Source organism: Melanerpes formicivorus, unplaced genomic scaffold (assembly GCF_026170545.1).
Source record: "Melanerpes formicivorus ecotype bairdi unplaced genomic scaffold, bMelFor1.0.p_v2 SCAF_24, whole genome shotgun sequence".
Taxonomy (NCBI): domain Eukaryota; kingdom Metazoa; phylum Chordata; class Aves; order Piciformes; family Picidae; genus Melanerpes; species Melanerpes formicivorus.
This window is the reverse complement of record NW_027142376.1, coordinates 11,399,988-11,422,694: the sequence shown is the minus strand read 5'-3', so window position 1 is coordinate 11,422,694 and position 22,707 is coordinate 11,399,988. Positions and strand designations below refer to the sequence as shown.

Below are 22,707 nucleotides of genomic sequence, written 5' to 3'. Positions count from 1 at the left end.
GGGCTTGTGTTCCAAGCCCCTCACTAACTTCGTTGCCCTTCTCTGGACTCGTTCCAGCAAGTCAACCTCCTTCCTAAACTGAGGGGCCCAGAACTGGACACAGTACTCGAGGTGTGGCCTAACCAGTGCAGTGTACAGGGGCAGAATGACCTCCCTGCTCCTGCTGGCCACACTGTTCTTAATGCAGGCCAGGATGCCATTGGCCCTCCTGGCCACCTGGGCACACTGCAGGCTCATGTTCGTCCTACCATCGACCAGCACCCCCAGGTCCCTCTCTGCCTGGCTGCTCTCCAGCCACTCTGACCCCAGCCTGTAGCACTGCATGGGGTTGTTGTGGCCAATGTGCAGAACCCGGCACTTGGATGTGTTCACTCTCATGCCGTTGGATTCTGCCCATCTGTCCAGCCTGTCGAGGTCCATCTGCAGAGCCTCTCCACCCTCTAGCAGATCAACTCCTGTCCCCAGCTTGGTGTCATCAGCAAATTTACTGATGATAGACTCAATGCCCTGAAATCATCTCTGGGAAAGCCATCAGAGCCAAATACTGCTTTTACCTTGTTTATTATATTTTTGCTACTCTGATTAGCACCATCAAAGATGGTCATTAAATAAAGAACAAACAGAACCTATTTTTTTTAGCCCAGTGCAAGTGTTTTAGGTGGCAAGGGTTTGCAGCAGAGAATAATCAGGCTAAACAGTGTTTGGGGGGGAGAGAATAGTTAAGGGCCTTAGTGGCTAGAAAAAAGCAGTCCATTTGGAACTGCTAACATCTTCAGTCTCTGCTGAAAACCCTGCATAGAACAGGCTAGAGAACACAAGTATCACAAAGACCATGAACTTTTTTCATCAGTGAAATCAATTTGCAGTATGCAAGAATGATGACATTTAGATACTAAACTCCTAAGAAGCTGGTTGCTGCTATATTGCAACCACTGAAATTAAAACCTCAAAATTAGAAGGATGTAGGTGTGCCTATCATATCTGGAAACCATAATGAATCCCAAAGAATAGAGCAGTCTTCCACAGGACTGGAAGAGGATGTGCCTCTTTGACAGACTTATGTGCTCCTTTGACACAACCCTAAGTGGCACAGATCTCATCTGGCACGTTCAACAGTTCATTTACCTTGCTAGAAAAACAACACAATTCAGCAAACTCTCAAATTCACTTGATTCAGCTGCTCTCAAACCCCTTATTACAGTTTAATGAAATGTGCTGACTGAGCTGTTTTATAGTAAATATTAGTTACATCAGAACCCTCCTCCCAAACTGAGTCTTTGAGGAGCAAGAGGATTCTACAGCACTGTAGTGCTGGCACAGAATCACCCATAACTTACAAATAATAAAGTACCATCTGAGGTCACAGAGGTTATTGCCATCAGCAGCTCCCTATGGAATTGTAAATAATTTGAACATAGATTTTTTGAGCACTTCAGGCTGAAATCACTGCACACACAGGATGTCAGTATCGTACACGGTGTAGGAAGCCTGTGCACCTTTAACTCCTTCATTTAACCTTGCTTCATGAATGAATGAACCCTGACTGGGCTGCTCTTTCTAGATGAAAGTAAGAAAGACACCTCAAAAACACTGGCAATTTGTCTTAGAGGAAGAGCTTGCCAACCATCTGAAAAGCCAAGAGAATTAACTGTGAAATGCACTGTACACTGAAGTTGAGTAGGATATGCTAAGGGGAAAAAGAGTGAAATGCAACAGAATGTTATTTTTGTAAGTATCTGCAGGTCCAGGACTTTGTCCAGCACATAGATTATGTTATTTCTTTCATTGTGATAAAAATATGAACAATACTGAACACCCTCCAAATTACATTAAGTCCATTGCATGTGTTTTCAATAACATGACCATGTGTCACCATCAGAAACACTGCAGAATCTACAGAACAAGAGCACACAGTCTCAAGCTGCACCAGGGGAGCTTTAGGCTGGATGTTAGGAAGAAGTTCTTCACAGAAGGAGTGATTGGCCATTGGAATGGGCTGCCCAGGGAGGCGGTGGACTCACCATCACTGGAAGTGTTTAGGAAGAGACTGGATTAGGGTGCTTGGTGCCATGATTTAGTTGATTAGATAGTGTTGGATGATAGGTTGGACTTGATGATCTCAAAGGTCATTTCCAACCTGGTCTGGTCTGGTCTGGTCTGGTCTGATCTGGTCTGGTCTATTCTATTCTATTCTATTCTATTCTATTCTATTCTATTCTATTCTATTCTATTCTATTCTATTCTATTCTATTCTATTCTATTCTATTCTACTCCACTCCACTCCATTCCATTCCATTCCATTCCATTCCATTCCATTCCATTCCATTCCATTCCATTCCATTGTTTCTGTGACATTTCACTGTCCCTGGAAGTGAAGTTTTCCCTAGGAGAAAATACTAGGAATGTAATTCAAAGGCTGCTGCTCAGAGCAGAAGCATTTTTAGTAACACAATTTACCCATCCCAGTAAAAAATAAAAGAAAAATAAAAGAAAGAAAAAAAAAAAAAGGAAAGAAAAAGAAAGAAAAAGCCAAAAGCACTCTGTCTACTTGCTAATCCACACAACATATGTTGAAATGAGTCAGTCTGAACTCTAAAGTTTGAGTCCTAAAAGGTGTGTTTTTTTGTGAGTAGCATGAATGGTCACTTGCAGAATTTTTTATGGTGTAAATTTCAGATGTTGGAAATAAAAGGTTATTTTGATACACAACTCATTTCTGAGTCTTGGTACCTCATGCTCAGCACAAAATTTTCAAAGTTTCTATAATTTCCTGGCGTCTCAGTAATTACATGAATAGAAAGTACAATTATTATTGCTCATTTTAAACTGAAATAATCATGTTGGGGATGGGAACGGGCTGTTAGACCACTGCTCTCTTTTGATGTTAATACCTCAAAGTCCCTCCTGGATGTGCTAAGATGTTTGGCTCAGCTGAGTTCTACAACTCCCAAATGGTGACCCTTCCATAACTCATTTCAAAGACTAGTCTAGCTCTTAAGATATTACAAATTTCTGCGAGACATTCAAGTAAATCCCTATTTATAGTTGTCACCACCAAAACTATCTCATCATCTCCATGGATGCCCTTCACATATCAAAATCATGTTATAAGCTACGTTGTTTATCATCTTCATGCCCTTTTCTTTCAGCTAAAAATTATGACATCTGTGCTTGAAGTTAATGCAGTTCAAGTATTTCATCTCAGACAGAACTGATATTGTATGAAGGACTGCAACACTGTTTAGCAAAAACTAGTTGTTCTTCCATATAATTATGTAGAATAGAATAGAATAGAATAGAATAGAATAGAATAGAACAGAATAGAATAGAATAGAATAGACCAGACCAGGTTGGAAGAGACATTCAAGATCATCGAGTCCAACCCATCATCCAACACCATCTAATCAATTAAACCATGGCACCATGCACCCCATCCAGTCTCTTCCTAAACACCTCCAGTGCTGGTGACTCCACCACCTCCCTGGGCAGCCCATTCCAATGGCCAATCACTCTTTCTATGAAGAATTTCTTCCTAACATCCAGTCTACACCTCTGCTAGCGCAGCTTGAGACTGTGTCCTCTTGTTCTGGTGCTGGTTCCCTGGAAGAAGAGACCAGCCCCTGCCTGTCTACAACCTCCCTTCTGGTAGTTGTAGACAGCAATAAGGTCTCCCGAGCCTCCTCTTTCCATTGAGGATAGAAGCTTTTCTAAGATCTAAGGACTTCTTGCTGTGTTTGCGCACACTCATACCATATGAAGACATGACAACAGGACTGTTTCCCAGCTCTAGGCAGAGAATAGCTATGGAAACACCACCTCTGGGAGACACTTTCTTTTCACATGACCATAGTTTGGCAAAAAAGTATTCATTTCTCTAAGATTCTGAAACTTTTTGTGGATTACAGAGGCCCCACAGAGTTTGACTGCACCACTGATGACTCTGGAAAGCCCTACGTATCCTTTCTGTCAGAATCATTTGAGTTTACTTTAAAATCACAGGCAGGACAATAAAAGCCAGCTTCATTCCAGTAAGGCAAAGAGTTACATTCTTGGTTAAAAAAATGAAAATATATTTACAAAAGAGAAACACATAATGAAAATACAGATGACAGATCTGATAGAGTATTTTTGTTTTGCATCTGTTGTAGGTGTGGCAGGATCTCTCAAACCTAGAATTCTTTTCAGCTCTTTTTAAGCTATTGTTAGTTCCTTTCTTCTGCTTCTCTCTGTCTGTTAATTAAAGTCTCTTTCAGCTAAATTTTATACAACTTACTAAAGCTACATATCATTACAGCCCAAACAAATCAAACTAAACCAACCTGCTCTTCCCAAAGCCTGCCCTGTTACTTGGAGCATCAGCACAATTTCGTGAACAGATACTTTTCCCCTCTTCACATCCAAAGTTTTTTAGGGAAATGAGCTACTAGTAGCTAGCAAAACAAGTTCACAACATCAGTTCATCTCTAGCAGAATTCAACAACAGTTTCTGGGAGTATGACTAAAGGTGAGCCTTTTAGGTGAGGGTATGCTGTAGACCACTAACTACATGCCAGATACCATAAGTTTTATAGCTTTTGGGTTTGATTCACTATTGCAAAACAAAGAACCTAAAGACTAGGGGGAATGGAATGAAGCTGGAGGTGGGGAGATTCAGGCTGGAGGTGAGGAGGAGGAGGTTCTTCACCATGAGAGTGGTGAAGCACTGGAATGGGTTGTCCAGGGAGGTGAGGCCCCGTCCCTGGAGGTGTTTAAGACCAGGCTGAACGAGGCTCTGGCCAGCCTGATCTAGTGTGGGGTGTCCCTGCCCATGGCAGGGGGGTCAGAACTAGATGATCCTTGTGGTCCCTTCCAACCCTGACTGATATCTGATACTATGATACTATATGCAGTGGACAGCGATCGCTAAGTAACAAACATGCTTTGGAAGAGGTAGCTTTGAACTACCTGCCCGCTGTCCTTCAAAGCATTACCAGGTAGCACTTCTAGAAAGTGCAGCAGTCATATGTAAGAAAAATGCATGAGAAACAAGCTTCTAAATATTCTAGTTCACAGATACATGAAGTCATTTGTAAATTAATTATATGAATGACATTTATCTGATGATAAAAATGAGGTCATATTAGTCATAGCTCTCCTGGCTAATCCTTTCTGCTTTGCTGATCTATAACTGTTTCTTTGAGCTTCTCTAGGACTTCAGGATGGTCCACAAAGAGAAGAGAAAATGTTTTTCCTTGTTCACCCTTCCAAGTGTTTGACTTATGCTGTCAAATCAAGAATTTTTCTGTCCTGCTGTTGCACCTGCAAATGTTTCCTCATAGAAACATTGTATGGGTGTGGGTGTGTGTTGTTGTTTGGTTGGTTGTTGTTGTTTGGTTTGGTGTTTGTTTCTTTGTGGGCTTTGTTTTGGTTTTGTTTGTTTGTTTGTTTTAGAGATTGCTAACATATTAATTTCAATGCAATGTAGTGGATGACAACTCTTCAAATTGATTAAATGCTCCATCAAAAAGTTCTCTTTCCTTGCTGACTGCTTGGAATCTGGTGCTTTTCAGTTGCACTGAGTGCATCTTCTTTTTCTCAAACAATGAATGTGGGAAAATGAGGCTGCCTTTCAAGAGGCTGTTTGGCAAGGAAGGTGCAGGAGTTATTTGTTTTTTATAAATCTTGAGACAGCTTATATCTGTCTCCTTTCTACACAGACAACACTATGTTGTTAATCAGCTGCATTTGCCATGGACCTTGGATGAGTAAATGGACAAGGATGATCTTTGTTTCAGCCTGAACTAAGCTAATTTAATTTGCACTGGGTTCAGGCCTATATTTTTCACACAAACAGTAACTGAAAAGTCAATCAATAAATAAATAAAGAGAGCTTTAAGATTAACACCTGATAATGTGAGAGGCTCAGGACTGCAAAGAAACTTTGCTCCTGTAACTCACAAGGGGCCTGGCGCCGCACAATTAGAATCAGAGAGTGCTTTTTGAACAAGCATCTGAACATCAGGGGAATCCAACAATGTTTCAGCTCCATGCAACTCTAATATGTACAAATAGAATTGCAGATTAAACAAGAAAAAAACAACCTTATCTAACAAAGCAGTTATTCTGCTAAGGCCTTTAGGTGACATTTTAAACCACTGGTGACCGCTGAGTATCCAAAGGAAAGCAAAGATAAAAAACTTTTAACAAGCTTGTTGTTCCATTGAAGGGTTCTGGAGACACCATCAAGCTCTGCTGGCGACAGAAAAAACTAACAAAGTGAGAGATAAGACTGATGTACCCCTATAACAAGCCTGTTATTCCACTGAGAGATTTCTGGTGATACTGTAACCAGATAAGCTGAGATAGGGTGGTTTACAGTTTCAACAGAATTACAATCGGTGCAGTTCTTCTGGCCACATTTTCAATAAAGAGTTATCAGGAACAGTTAAACTTGTTTTGTTTTGCTTTGGTTCTATTTGTTTTGCTTAAAAACTCCATTGGTGAGCTTATTTTCTAAGTTACCTGTTCTGTCTCTAAATTAGAAACTGAAAGGTGAGTGAACCACCTGCAAGTATGAAGAACAATTAAGCTGAAGATGTGAGCTAGCATCACTAGCAAAAAAATCTACTCACTCGCCATTGGTGTGGACCTCAAAGGTTTAACATCTGCCATTGAGGACTAACAAAGGTACCTCACTCTGTTGGATGAAACTGGAACCCAAGCAGTATCTGAAACGGATGCCAACGGCAGGGAGGGAAGAGAAATCCAGACCAACAAAGGGCAGAACAGAAAAGTCTCTTCAGGAAAAAGCAGCAAAGGAGAAAGAATAGAGCAAATCTTCCCACTGAAGAGGTGGATTATTGCTGTTGACAGCCAAACTTGAAGTACTGCAGTAGAAGGGAGCTGAGCAGCAGAGACTGAAAGCAGCGATCAGACTGCTCAGTTTTTATGTTTCTAAAGGTTTTTGTATTACATTCACTCAGGCATCAATCACAACTTTATTAAACCACGGAGCAGATGTCAGATCAATGGCTGTATCAGAAACATTTTGAATGACAGGCTGATGATGGAACAAATCCAGCCTCCATACATTATTAAATACATAGTAATGCTGCTCTTTCAGTGCTACCCTTGGAGGCTCACTCATCCTATTCTCCCTCTATGGTACTTTTTTTAATAGCAGACCTAATTGTAGATGAATATTACATAGAAAAAAAACCAAACCAAAGCAAACTGAATCAAGACTTACTGTAATAAGTAATAATAAACTAGTAAACAAAATAAAAATTTCAAGGTTAAAACCATTTGTCTGTCTTCACATTATGCCTCCTGGCACAAGAATTTAATTTTAACACAATTGCAGGGGCTGAGGCTGGGTTCTTAGCCTAATCAGAATATTCTGAGTCATCGCCTTTTTGCTGTAATCTTGACATAATTTAAGCTTAGGTTTCCTTTACTTATTTTCCACAGTCAGCACTCCCATGTAAATGCTTTCTGCTCTCTTTGAGTGAAGAGGTATGCACGAAAACCACATACAAACGTGGCAGAAATTGCTCCTCTGGCAGATGTTCTGCTTGACTCCAGATTCCAGCAAGATTTGGGGAGGTGATTGGAGCAGCACACTTGCCTCTCAGTTCATCAGTAATGTGAACTGGCAGAAATCAATTTCATTTTCATACAGGCAGAAAGGAATTATGTTCTTGTGAGGTGAAAGACAAAGCACAGAAACTGGGAGATGCAAATGCTGTACGAAATTCTCTCACAGCACTGAAACAGTGTTGACTTGCCACAAATTGCAGGCACCTGCCTCTCTTCCCCAGGCACTTTATACCACCCTTTGGCCCAAAACATTGCTGCAGTTGTGTGTTTTCCTGAGGTAGGCAATGAAATCAAGTAGAGATGGATTTGCAGCTTGTCTTTTGCCCTGGCATCTTGATAGACTTAGCGCATCCTCCCGATTGAGGAGTGCTTAGTACAGCAGAAATGTCAGATTTTTATGCAGACATTTCCATATTAGAAAAGAGCTAAGACTGTTTTAAAAAGATACTAAAATAAAATACAAAACATGCATCACTTGAGGGTTTAGAAGAGAAAGAAAGCTTCTTGTTCCTCTTCATGGCAAATGGTTTCCTAAACAAAATTCTTTGTGCTTTTTGGGGCCAACAACTGAAGGCTTCCCAAGGGGTAGGCAGCCGTGAGTGGAGCTATAGGAAAATTGCTCTGCTTTGGCTGCTGAACTGGATGCTCCTAGCTGGAAGTGAGGAGCCCTGCCAGCATTTAGTCAGGAATGCCCCTCCTGGGCTACTGACTAAATAATCAAATGCAGGCAGGGATGGAGGCAACTGCCCCTTGAATTTCCACAGAATTTGAAATGTGTGCTTCAGGGCTGAGAAATTAAAACTCAAATCCAGTTTCTGGTGTCAAGGCAGGAATGGGATAGAGGTCACTCTTACTCAGGTAACTTGCCACACTAAAAGGGTAACAAATGGACCTCTGTGAATGGTGTCCCCTCTGGAATGGCTTCAGCTTGGGCAGAGTATTTTAATCTTTTAGTGAGCATCAAAAGGCAGAGTAATTCCCACAAGATACGAAGCATGCATGGGCCCATATGCTGCTTCTCCAGCTTGCTCACTAGAGAACAGTTCTTTTGTTTTAGTAATGTTTCAGACACCCAGCATTCATCTTCAGTTGGGCAAGTTTGGAGGTGGGTTTGAAGACATCTCTCACTTAAGTGACCACAGAGGTCTGTTTTGACTGCAAAATATGTTATGTTAATTAGGAAAACAGTTTGTCTAAGCAAGTGAACATATGAAAGCCCTTTAAGATAAAAACTCCTTTGCATACTGCAAGCTTTTAAATTAATTTGGCACAGGGTTACAGCCAACACCAAGCAGAATTGTTTGTGACTTTTTGGCTTGTTTGCTTCAAAAGATGTGTCTGGTTTCTTGAAAGATAACTGATGGCTCTTTATGGCACCATATTGCACAGTTTTAAGGATCAAATTAAAAATAGACACTCATAACAGAGAGGTAGAGTTTATGTCTAACATTTCCTTTAAAACTTAGTTGTCCATTTCCCCTCCCCCCCCTGCCCCCCAAAATTTTTATATTATTGTTTTACAGAACATGTTAGGAAGATTCAATTTCAAGTCAAGATGGATCTATCAAAAAACCCCTGCTACTGGCAGGCCCAATTCTGAAGTTCTTCCTTTAATTTATTACATGAGGAATTCCTGGTGACCTCCGTAATTATTCTGCTTATATGAGGACCTTAACAGGATATGGTGCTGATAGTTTCATAGTTTCATTCAGGGTTGGAAGGGACCACAAGGATCATCTAGTTCCAACCACCCTGCCACGGGCAGGGACACCCCACACTAGATCAGCCTGGCCAGAGCCTCATCCAGCCTGCTCTTAAACACCTCCAGGGACGGGGCCTCGACCACCTCCCTGGACAACCCATTCCAGGGCTTCATCACTCTCATGGGGAAGAACCTCCTCCTCACATCCAGCCTGAATCTCCCCACCTCCAGCTTCATTCCATTCCCCCTAGTCCTATCACTACCTGAGATCCTGAGAAGTCCTTCCCCAGCCTTCCTGTAGGCCCCCTTCAGATACTGGAAGGCCACAATTAGGTCACCTGGGAGCCTTCTCTTCTGCAGTCTGAACAGCCCCAACTCCTTCAGTCTGTCCTCATAGGAGAGGTGCTCCAGCCCTCTGATCATCCTTGTGGCCCTTCTCTGGACACATTCCAGCACCTCCACATCCCTCTTGTAATAGGGGCTCCAGAACTGGACACAGTACTCCAGGTGGGGTCTCAGCAGGGCTGAGTAGAGGGGGAGGATCACCTCCCTCGACCTGCTAGCCACACTTCTCCTGATGCAGCCCAGGATCTGATTGGCTTTGTACAGGATAAACATAGAATGTCATTTCAGATTTCTGAAGAGCCTATGGATATTGTAACACCCATCAATCACTTGCTCTTTCTTGCCCTTAAAGTTTTCTGTAAATGAATTAGGAGTTTTAAAGATAGTAAACATAAACCTATAATGGTACACCTCTGAATGTACTGCAAGAAGTTATCAGGGGATGCTGTGACCTTGAAAGATAAGACTGCATAAAGAGCTAAGAAAGGGAAGGCAAGATTTTCTTTCAGTTGCAGGAAAATAAATTCAGGATCTTATTATCATCCACTGACTTTTAGAGTCCCTCTTCTGCCTCCTCAAATGGATTTGTTACTGTGAGCATTGTAATAGTGGTCTCAATTGAGAAGAGAACATTAGCTGAGAATTTTCTAGTTTGCATTAAGATTGTGAGAAAATGAGTGCAGAAGACAATATAAGAGTCATGAAAATGACAGTCAGAGGAAAAATTCACAGAAGCTGCCCAGCAGCACAGCTAGAATTCATTTTCCATTTCTGTGTCTTAATCTTTAATCACATTTCTGAACCACAGTAATTACACATGCAGAAATTCTCACTGGTCTTAGTACTTCCTTCAATTTCATATGTTTAGAGGGGGAAAAACATTGATATTACATTTCAGATACAATTCCTAGTTCTTTTGACTGTTTAATGAAACATTTAAAATATCAGGAATAAATACTAAACCATCAGGTCTTAACAGCATCTTTTTTCAAGAAGAAAAGGCAGTGGAGTTAAAATTACATCCATCAGATAAGAAAAAAGGGCAGGCAGAGAAGAGTATCAGACAGAGAAGACCAAATACAGTGGGTTAAACGACTCTGTGCAGATGTAACTTGATGCAGTTGGAAAGCTGTGCTCCTATAGATTAATATCAAGCAGGATAAGGATAAAATAAAACCCTCAATGCTTACATGCATAACAGATCTTTCACATCATTACTGCATAAAGAGCATGTGTGCTAAAGACATAAAAGTGTAATGTTTACGCCTGCATTTTAATAAAGATATACATGTGCATGTGGTAAGCAGACATTCACACATCAAATCAGCATATATTGTGTGTAGGCTGTTGTATTTTAGGCACTTTTTCAGAGAATGTTAATGATTCTTGTTAGGAGTATTTTTGCCTTTCTCTGACTCGAGGGGAGTTAACTGCATCTGACATACACAGCTTAAAGAGAAAATAATTGTTGAAATATGCATGTTTAAATACATTCTACTGGAAACACAGCTGACTTTAATCCACAGTTGTATTTCTGAACCTGGAGCAAACTATGTAAGGCTGGCTGCTATGGCTCAGATGCAAGTAGTGGATCCTACTGTGAAGCCAGAATGCCTATTTTCCAGTGGTATAAAACTTTCTGGATTGACAAGCAAGCAGTACCTGATTAGAAATCAAACTGATAGAGTAGTACTTCCATGTTTACAGAGAGTTACTACAGATAATTGCTGCTAAGTACAGAGCAGGTTTTGTTGACCTACTGGTTTTCTACTCATACTGCTTTACCATTTCTATTCTATAATACTGGGTTTGCATTTTATGGTCGCAGCTTGGTATACAAGGCTCCAGAGCTGCAAACGACAAATGGGTTGCACTTGTCCCAGAGGGGAATAAGGAATCTGGGGCAGGAGTTGGCAGAGCTCATTGATAGGGCTTTAAACTAGATTTGAAGGGGGAAGAGGCTAATAACCTCATGCCTACCTGTCACACACAGTGGGGCAGCACAGCAGGGGCAGAGAGATGGAGTACTAGTTAGGGCTCTCAACTTGTTGCCCTGAGGCAAGCCAGGGACGATGCACCAAAGACAATCCAAGGGAGTCAAGGGGGATTTGCCTAAGAGGATGACACAGCCAGCCCAGCTAATTCTGTACCTGATATGGACTACATGATGGTTTTAGAAACATATTTGTAGACACATATTTGTGTGGCATAGTGATATGAAGATACTGTTTGTATACTATGTTTTGCCTAAGTCATGATGAAAGACACTTTGTTATGCTTGCCTGGTCAGGCCAGAGATCTATGGACATAGAGAAAAAACCAAAGTAAAGCACAGCAATATTAAACAGCAAAAAAAGTGTAGCACTGAAATCCCACGAGTAATATATTACCTTGAGGAACTCAGTAAGCAATATAAAAAGCAGGGAGTATAAACTATGATCTTACCGTTCCTGTTGTGCCCAAGGAAAGGTGGTTCATTTGCTGGGTCAGGGGGCCCATCATGCTTGCTGGCTGCATTGACATAGTGTGGTCCATTGTTGGTGTTATCACAGCACCCTACAAACACACAGCATTGATACTTCAAGATTTTGCTCAAAACAAACCCAACAAAACCCATGGCATTCTCTAGATGAGTGAAGCTGGCTGAAAACTTGACGTGAATCTTAAAAGAGACTAATAAATCTGTCAGAAGAAATATGTTTTGTCCTATTGGCAACCAAGCTACACAATATATTATTTGTACTCCTAATGAGGCCACTTTATGTCAGTTCCAATTAAGCACCATTTTTCACTTCATTGCTTCTGACAAACAAATGCATATGTTCTTCCTGTGATGAATGCTACTGTAGATTGCAAAATGCCTGTCATTTCTGGTTTTCCACATCCCATACAGAGCAATGGTACAGACAGAACACATATGTCCCTAATTTTCTCTGACTTACACAACTCAGTCTCTGAGATCTTCAATCTATTATGGCAATTATCTTGGATTTTTCCAGTCTCAATCACAAATCCTTACTCATGACACTTTATAGTTGATTAAACAAGTCTAGCTACTGACGGTGAGTTTGGTAGTGACACCCATTTAAAACACGTGCAGAGTGTTGAAAACTTGTTGTTGTTGTTGTTTTTTCCCTTGCATGACAACCAAAACCATTAATAATAAACAGCATGTGAGCTAAAGCCAGAGCAAAGCTTTGGGAAAAGGAAATGAAACAAAACACATGAGAAAAAGAGCCCTGCAGAAAGCTTCTTTGCTATTCACGTTCCTTGAGTTTTCCTCTCCCACTCCCCAAGGTCCCATTTTGATAACCTCATGCCTCTACGCTCCTCTGGTGTAAAATGCTATTTCTTGTGATGGTTACAGAAAGTCACAAACAAAGCAGTCTGCTCTTTTTCTTGCAGAAAGTGAAACAAGGAGGTGTTTCTGGGTATTTCTTCATACGAAATAATAGCTCCACTTTTGTGCCTGTATATCTTTGTGTGCTTCAGAGCATACAAAATCCCACAGCATACCTATTCTGAAGTGTGTCTCCCATTTATGTAGCACTACCTGACTGCATTGCCAGGGTTCTGATCAGAAACAAATGATTTCCCATTTTCAATTGCAAATCTGAATATTAACATCTTGGTCAGTGACATTTGGCAGTGGGATCAAGTGGACTCTGAGCAAGTCTGCCAACAGCACCAAGCTGTTTGGAGGGGTGAGCGCGCTGGAGGGAAGGGATGCCATCCAGAGAGGACCTTGACAGAACTTTTACCCATGCAAACCTCATGAAGTTCAACAAAGCCAAGTGCAAGGTCCTGCACTTGGGTTGAGGCAATCCTAAATGAAAATACACACTAGACTGAGAGCTGTAATAGCTTGCACTGGTTTACCTAGGATTAACACCGATTAACTCATTCTAATGAACTACCACAGGGCTAACCATGTTGGCATGTGTCCTTACAAATCAAGATAGCCATGAACTTTCACCTCAAAATTTCTTTCAGCATAGTGGAGTTAATATTTTATTCCAAAAGGCCTTCTTCCCTCCTTACATGAGATTCTTCTTTCTCGTGCTGCCCCTCTCTTTTTGCTGCAAACTTAAATCTACCCTTTTACTGAAAGAGTCTGAAAGCAAATCTGCAGGGCAAACACTATTTCAGCCCATTTGGCAGACTCTGCATAGTAGATTCAGTGCAAGAATATGATGTAGCATCATGTCCCAGGAAAATTATGATCTTGCTGCATGTTAAAAAGCAGTGAATTGGGATACTACACATCCTGAGAAGGTTTGGATGCCCACATGCACTTTCTGGTTGTGGCTAGAAACTGTACACTTCATACTCATCACAATCCACACCACACACCAGCATTTTTACTGTATTAAAGCCATAAATGCTCAAACCAAATTTGTCAACTGATAAACAGTTCTCAGTTCCCCTCTCCAAGCCATTTTCTCCTCTGGCTTAGAGGTGGAGACTTGCCTCAGGGCTTTCTGTGATAGCCAAGGGGAGCTCCCGCTTCTGACATGTGATGGAATAAACAGAAAGTCACACCTGCACCACGGCTCCATGCAGCCCTGTGCTGCCAACAGTAGCGGTGCCAATTAATTTAGGATGTTCCAAAGATTTGCAAGGATATTTACTGTGAAAGTATGGTTGGAGGAACTTTCTGTGATTACAGATGTGACAGACTGACACTTATTCCTGTGTAAAAATTCAGGAACCTGGAAATGAAGAAGGGACAGCAGTGAAGGAAGTCCTATAATTTAGTGTAGCAAACACAAGTGCCAGACACACAGTGGAAAAAAAACCCTATCAGCAAGTGTCTTTCAGTAAATAAAAAAGCCAGACAGGTTTTACAAGTAAACTATTAAAAAAGTATGGACTGGTCATGAGGTCTTGGGTGACAGGTTGGACTTGATGATCTTTGAGGTCTTTTCCAACCTTATTGATTCTATGATTCTATATCAAGGACCAAAACAATTTAATTAAATGAATAATAAACCAATTTGCTCAGAGACAGCAAGCACATCATTTTAAACCAGAAAATACATAGATTCCAATCCCTACCCATATAGCATTTAATACATTATGAAAAGAAGCTTGGAAAAAAAGGTAAAGTACTCGCAGCTTGCCTAACACAGCTGAACATGTTTGAAGCTGACAGTTACCTAGAGCAGAGAATTACAAGCATTTGCCAGGCCATTAATTCACCAGAGTTTGCAGAATTCTCTGGTGATCACATAGGAGGGGGGGTGGTGGGGTGGGTGGAGAAATTATACTTAATTAAGGAAATATCTTTTGGTTGTTAGGGCAACACTCAGTCTCCAGACCATGACGCGTTTCGTAACACATGCTGTCAAGTCCATTCATATTCAACTTATTTAGCTGTAGAAGATAATAATGGCTTGCATCAGATGTTGCCATCATATTCAAAGTAATTTGATTATTTTCAGCCTATAATAGGTATTTGCTGATAAACATCCACTCCATGACTGGCAAAGGCTACAGCAAACCTAGTTTTCATTTTCATCTGTTTGGATGTCTGATGTTACTGGCTTTGTAAACTGCATAGACAGACAACTTAGCATGGCATAACAGTACCGAGTGCCTAACTTAGTTGGAAAAAGTCATAGAAGAAATTATGATGAGGTTTTTGCCACTGTCTTTGCCAAAACAAGCAGTTGGCTTGCCCATTATTTAGGTCTGCCCTGTTGCCTCAGTAGGATTACTATACTCAGCATGGTTACTATGACTTTTAAATTCAGCAAGATATTATTGGCATATGACTTGTCATATATTCCAGTCAATGCTACAATGGCTTTAAATGAAATCAAGATTAAGAGGGTAAATGGTAAGGAATGAATAATACAAAAGAAAATGCATAGTTCTCACAACCTTGTGGTAAATCCAAGACAAGTTCATTGACCTATAGACTTTATTTGAATGACCTTTCTGTTTTAAAATGCTCTAGGATCTACAGATATTCAGAAAGTGAATATATTTATTTGAGAATATTTTTCAGTCCATCACTGACTCAATGATCTTTGTGGTCTCTTCCAACCTTGGTGATACTGGGATACTTACAAAGAAAGAAGCCTGACTTTATCAACTACAAACACTGTACACTGCCTGTACAGCAGCCAACTGAAATAACAGGAAGGGCACTAAATACAGTTTGTTAGAGTATCTCTAAGTACTTGCCAATAAGCAGGAATAAGTTTATGCTGGTGCAATGACATGTCACCTTATGTGCTCTGAAGGGTGGGAAAGTGACATCAGAAATAAAATGTGTATTAGGGGGGCTTTAGGAACAGAGAGTTCACTAGTTGAGGGAAGCACTTGGGGGCCAGTGGGAGGAAGGATTAGTTGGTCCCAGATTTCTAGAACTGTATTAAAGGCTTCTGTATTAGTCCAGTGTTCTAATACTGATAGTGGACTTAGGGCACAAACACCAGCTGAATAAACAGTGTTTAAAGCTTGCAGTAAGCATTTGTTTATTTTGTAGTTTACTTTTTCTTTATACAGGAAGTTTTAACAATTTAAGTATACTTACAAATTCTACTTTGTAAATACTGGCCCACATACAGCCAGCAAGCATGACAGGAGAAAACTTCCATTTCAAATGTGTTTACAGACACATTATGCAGTCCTATATGTACCAAGTCATTCCACCTGGAAAGTTATTGCCTTGCTACCAAATGAATGTCTTTATGTTATCAAGAACGTGCTATTTTCTAGAAGTTTTATTAAACTGAGTGTAAGGATGACCTTCCTTATCACACAGACATGTTTAACAAGAATGAATATAAAGAAAACCTCAACATGCATTACTTTTTTTTCTTTTCCTTTTTTCCAGACACTCTCTCTGCACACTGAATAGATAACAGCCATATTTCTGTTGATTTACACTTCTGTCTAGCTTGACTTGGCTCATCGACCCAACCTGCCCCTTACAGGTAGCAGAAAAAACAGGGACGGTCCTCTTGTCAGACGTGAGCCTAGTGAAGTACTCAGAACTATCTGTTTAGAGGCCAAACGTTCATGACTATAGCAGGAAGATTAAAGCCAGCTATGAAACCCTCTCTGCCCTCTATCATCAACTCTGCTGGGAACACTTGTTGATATCTCAGAAAAACCAATTATATTTCAAAATCAAAGAATCAAAGAAAATCTCAATGAGAAGTTACCAATTGCCTTGGTATTTACTAGCTGAGGAGAGATTAAATCAGGATTTCAGCATGGTGATGAAGATGAGCAAACATCGGCTAATAATGTGCATTCTGCAAATCTTAGGATTTGATTCAATTTCATGTAAATGTTGAATTTAAAACCTTGCTGCAAATGGAGTAAGGTGAGCAGGAATCCCACAGCCTGCAGAAAATTAAGCAGCTTTTTCCATTGGAATGAGCAAACCCTGGTACAGACTTTAACCAATTGAGTTCTGTGGGAAGTAACTACTGCAGTATTTCTAATCTCTGGCACAAATTCAAATTCATATCTGACATCTTCTTCATACCTTAGCTGAATCTTCTGGGAGCAATGGACAGATTTGCTTTCCCTTTCTCAGTTGTTTTTGGTTTTATTTTCTGTATGTTTGTGAACTTCTTTCCTCAGCTGAAAATACATGACATAGGTCCAAAAGAGTTACTACCCAGAAGTGAGTGGTCTTAAAGGATTAAAAATCCAAGTGCAGTATGGTAAATAAAGAATGGAGGTGATCCTTCTGTGTGTAGCACCTTTCCTACAATAACAGCCAAGGATTTTGCTAGTTGGTTTCCCATTGTCCTTCTTCCTGTCAACCATACATCCCATCTCCCAGTTTGAAATACTGTTTTTGATAATATACAGATGCTAACTTACACATATAAATGCCCCTTGTCCTATCACTGGCCACCTCTGAGAAGAGCCTGGCTCCATCCTTCTGACCCTTGCTGTTTAGATATTTATAAGCATTAATGATATCCCCCACTCGGTCTCCTCTCCTCCAGGCTAAACAGCCCCAGCTTTCTCAGCCCTTCCTCATAAGGCAGATGTTGCAGTCCCCCAATCATCTTAGCAGTTTTCCAGTAGTTCCTTGTCCTTCTTGAAGTGGGAAGTCCAGAACTGGACACAGTATATCACAGTATCACTTAGGTTGGAAAGGACCTTGAGGATCATCGAGTCCAACCTATCAACACAGACCCCATGACTAGACCATGGCACCAAGTGCCACGTCCACTCTCCTCTTGAACGCCTCCAGGGTCGATGACTCAACCACCTCCCTGGGCAACCCGTTCCAATGACAATATCAGATGAGACCCCATCAGGGCAGACTCAGTATAGAAATGGGAACATAAAGAGATAAGGAAAACACAGCTGATGCAATAGACAGGTTTTTATCAGTAACTGTGTGCACAAATAAAGCACTACTTGGGACTGTGTTGGTACTCCTTTATAAATGTATTGCACCAAGGAGTACATCTGTGACATTATGTGAGTAGTTTATGTTCCTATCAGACTTGAAAAGACTGTACATTTGACAGCATGCTGCTCTGTTAATCTAAAAGTACTTAAAAAAATAAGAAAGAAAGAAAGAAAGAAAGAGAAAGCATTTCTGCTGCAAACAAAAAGTTGCTGGCACCCAAAATGACATTTGCATGGTGACCTAAATCTTTTCAACAGAAACAACATCTCAAGAGAAAATCCCTCGAACAAAAGGGCAGTATTTATGAAGAGAAAATACATCTGAACTGCTGAATTGCTCTGAAGCACAGTTTGAGAGCTCCATGCTAAATCTTTGCCCTTACTGTCTCTATATGCAAGATGGACCACAAGCCCATGTGCTCCCACTAGACTGAAAGAGAAATACTGGTTTTCACACCCTTCTCCAACTTGCCCCACAAATGGGATAAAATAACTGGTATTATGCCTGAACAATGAGAGTAATTTTGTTGATAACAGGGAGGAATCCCCAGAAGTTAGAAAAATACCTAGTTGTAGTGGGGCAGAGAAGCCATAGAAAGCTCTTCTAATATATTCTTCAGGGGAAGAAGAAATCACATTTCTTTTGTTTTCTTCCCACTCTTCAGTTTTAAAGTGCACTTGTCTGTATGCTGGCTTTATATATCCAATCCACATAACACTGCTTTCGTTCTGTCAAGAACAACCATCAGTAACAAAAGCACCCTCAGAATGCTCATAGAAGGCTTAGCATCCCTGGAAGACAGGAAACACACAGGCTGTGATTTGCCTGTGACATAACCACTGGAATATAAAGAAAAATTTTTCTCCTGCCCTTTCCACTACCAGATTTCACAAAAAATATCCAAAGGTCCTTTCATTCCATGCCAAAATAAGCACAGACCATTAGTGAAAATCTTTATTTCCTGCTCAGAACTCCTGGTCTATACCTAATTAGTATGTGACACATGCAAAAGTGTTGTGCCTGGTAATTCCATTCTGTTTACATTCTTATACATATTTTCTGCTGTAGACTAATTATTCTATCCACTACTCCCAGTGGTTGATGTGCTATCCTAATCAATGGGAATCAGAAGTCTCTTTCCTGTGGGCTCATTTTCTTTAGCATTAGATCAGAGTTTCATTTATTAAGCTAAATCTGAATAATGTTTCCACTCCAGGCAGTTCTGCTGTGTTCCCTCCTTCATGCCTATAACCAGGTGTGAAAATCAACTTGATGGCACGTCACAGTTCTAACAAGGTGCAAAATGGAAATTATTAAGCAGCACAATTAAAATACAAGTCAGCACCAGTGTTTAGCCTAAATGTTCATTTCCCTGTCTTACTGGGTTCAAATGAATCCTTCCAAAAGTATGCCATCCAAGTGCCGGGTTCTGCACATTGGCCACAACAACCCCATGCAGTGCTACAGGCTGGGGTCAGAGTGGCTGGAGAGCAGCCAGGCAGAGAGGGACCTGGGGGTGCTGGTTGATGGTAGGATGAACATGAGCCTGCAGTGTGCCCAGGTGGCCAGGAGGGCCAATGGCATCCTGGCCTGCATTAAGAATAGTGTGGCCAGCAGGAGCAGGGAGGTCATTCTGCCCCTGTACACTGCACTGGTTAGGCCACACCTCGAGTACTGTGTCCAGTTCTGGGCCCCTCAGTTTAGGAAGGAGGTTGACTTACTGGAACGAGTCCAGAGAAGGGCAATGAAGTTAGTGAGGGGCTTGGAACACAAGCCCTATGAGGAGAGACTGAGGGAGCTGGGGTTGCTTAGCCTGGAGAGGAGGAGACTCAGGGGTGACCTTATTGCTCTCTACAACTACCTGAAGGGGGGTTGTAAACAGGCAGAGGTTGGTCTCTTCTCCCAGGTAGCCAGCAGCAGAACAAGAGGACACAGTCTCAGGCTGCGCCAGGGGAAGTTCAGGCTGGAGGTCAGGAGGAAGCTTTACACAGAGAGAGTGATTGCCCATTGGAATGGACTGCCCGGGGAGGTGGTGGAGTCGCCGTCACTGGAGGTGTTCAGGAGGAGACTTGACAGGGTGCTTGGTTACACGGGTTAGTTGATTAAGTGGTGTTGGATGATAGGTTGGACGCGATGATCTTGAAGGTCTCTTCCAACCTGGTTTATTCTTTCTATTCTATTCTATTCTATTCTATTCTATTCTATTCTATTCTATTCTATTCTATTCTATTCTATATTTGCATACTCAATAGCCTGATATATATACACATACACATACATACACACACGTATATATACACTTACAACTGCATTTCACTAATTATGTTGTTATTTCTATTACACTCATTCAGGCCACACTGTTCATTCAACAGTGCATAATTTTTGATATTTGCAACTCTCAGTCCAAAATTTATTCTGCCAAAAGTACCTTAAAGCAACAGTGACAGGTTTATATCTTCTTACTTATGAGCAGCATGCAATAAAAGATAATGGCTTGTGATACTGGATGAAAACACTTTATTTTACTCAGGAAAATATGCTCAATATGCAATGAAATAAAGCCCAAAACCAATATTTGCCTCCAGAGCAGCTTGTGCTTGGATATATAGACTAGACTAGACTAGAATAAACCAGATCGGAAGAGGCCTTCGAGATCATCGTGTCCAACCCATCATCCAACACCATCTAATCAACTAAACCATGGCACCAAGCACCTGAGGGAGCTGGGGTTGCTTAACCTGGAGAAGAGGAAGCTCAGGGGAGACCTTATTGCCATCTACAACTACCTGAAGAGAGGTTGTAGCCAGGTGGGGGCTGGCCTCTTCTCCCAGGCAACCAGCACTAGAACAAGAGGACATGGTCTCAAGCTGCGCCAGGGGAGGTTTAGGCTGGATGTTAGGAAGAATTTCTTCATAGAGAGAGTGATTTACCATTGGAATGGGCTGCCAGGGGAGGTGGTGGAGTCACCATCACTGGAGGTGTAGGAACAGAGCAGGTTGGTGGCATGAGAGCATGTATGGCATGTTTAATGTTGTGGAACCTTGGTTCGCCCTGGGTGTCAAGCCTTCCAGGCAAGGTGAGACAGCCATGTCTGTCTGTCTTTATGAAGTCGTGACAACGGACAGCTGGTCAGACCAAATACACATTGTGCTGTTGATTTCTGCTTTTCTGGTGAGATGTAGTACAGAGTTAATTTGATGAGCATGGAAAGTGGCTGTGTTTGAGAAGGACATTTCTGTGACATTTCTTCTACAGTGCTTCTAGCCTCAACACTACACTGGCCTGTGAAAGAGCAGCGGCTGTGATCTCTCACAGTTGTGTGGAGTCTTATTTCTTGCTTAAAACCAAGAGAGAATTGTGCTGTGTGAGTTGCAATCTTGCAGCTGTGCTGGAAGAAAACATCCCCTTATTAGAAGGGGAAACACTGTCACTGGGAGACATCAGAAAAGTTGAGGAACTGGCTACCAACAAGAGGAAAAAAAGAAACAGAAAAACAGGTTGGTAATATAACCCTATGTATTCACCAGAGGTAAGATGGCAAAATGACATCCTATGCAACCACAGTCACAGGAAAACGGTATGGCTGCCTGTGGTGTTAACATCAGAACACTGGAAGGCCCTAACCACAACCAGACTTAGATGGAAATATCAAACAATATCTTCAGCTTTCAGAAAAGTGAAGGAGTGTTACTGAATGAAGCATGAATGACAGATGCCAAGAGGGCAGACAGCAGAGTGCTCCTCTACAAGATCCCTAATCCTTGAGAAGACAATGGAAAGAATGGTCAAGGGATGGATAGATATTAGGATGCTTCCCTGCAACTCCAAGAACAAAAAGGCTCTTGCAAACAGGAACTTATGAGTGATGGTTGATGCAAGTAAGAATGCTTCACACAGTTGCTCACAGGCTGCTGTGGAGCCAAAGTAACTCTGGAGCTTTAAAATTAATTCCTAGGCTAGGCTCAAACCTGAGCTGCACTCTCAGAACCATGCCGACACAGAAACTGCCATGTAATCCAGGTATCCAGCTGCATGGTCCAATGAGAGAGACACCTTGAGATGCTGAGGCTGGTGTTGCTATACTGCTCTGGAGTTCAGCTACAAACCCAATGCCCATCCTCCATGAGAGCACACTATGGAGCACTGTCATCTCCTGCTATATCTAGACTCCTTTTTGTGCAGCTCATTTGCAAAGTAAGATTAAAGATATAAAAGTGAGAAAAATCATGTTCTTTCCTTTTCCACTTCATTTTCCAAACTTAAAAGTTTTGGAAGGCTGATGGAAGGGCAGAAATACCCACACCATCTTTCAAGGAATCCTTCTTACCTTAACTATTAGGGAAGATAGATAGCAGAAGATGCTAGAAATGAAACTCTGAGTGGGTCAGAATGTTTTCTAAATACATGCTTCCGTTCAATAACAGATTCAGGCTTGGAATTGAGAGACGAGGGACATCCTGTATGAAGCCACAGCTCGTGTTATGCATCAGTTCAGTTCTACATCACAGTGATTCATTCTGGTCTTGAAATCTAGAAAAGTTTCCTTGTTAGAGAGGACAAATAGAGAAGTTTGTCTCTCTGTCATGTTCTGTTAGATGAAGTTAAGATCTCTATGCTTTAAAGGAATAAATTGCTGTATGAGGTAGAGAAAAAAGGCCAGCTGGGCAGTATACAGACATTGCTGAGA

At 41.3% G+C, this 22,707-nt stretch overlaps 1 protein-coding gene across 13 annotated transcripts in view; it reads right to left on the bottom strand.

The window, feature by feature from the left end:
- Positions 1 to 22,707, bottom strand: part of RBMS3 (RNA binding motif single stranded interacting protein 3) — a 929,122-nt gene that overhangs the window by 33,677 nt on the left and 872,738 nt on the right. For all 13 annotated transcript variants that reach the window (XM_068152893.1, XM_068152894.1, XM_068152892.1 and 10 more), the window contains one exon: positions 12,071 to 12,181. In XM_068152893.1, the coding sequence (XP_068008994.1) occupies positions 12,071 to 12,181 (111 nt within the window). The remainder of the gene's footprint in view (positions 1 to 12,070; positions 12,182 to 22,707) is intronic.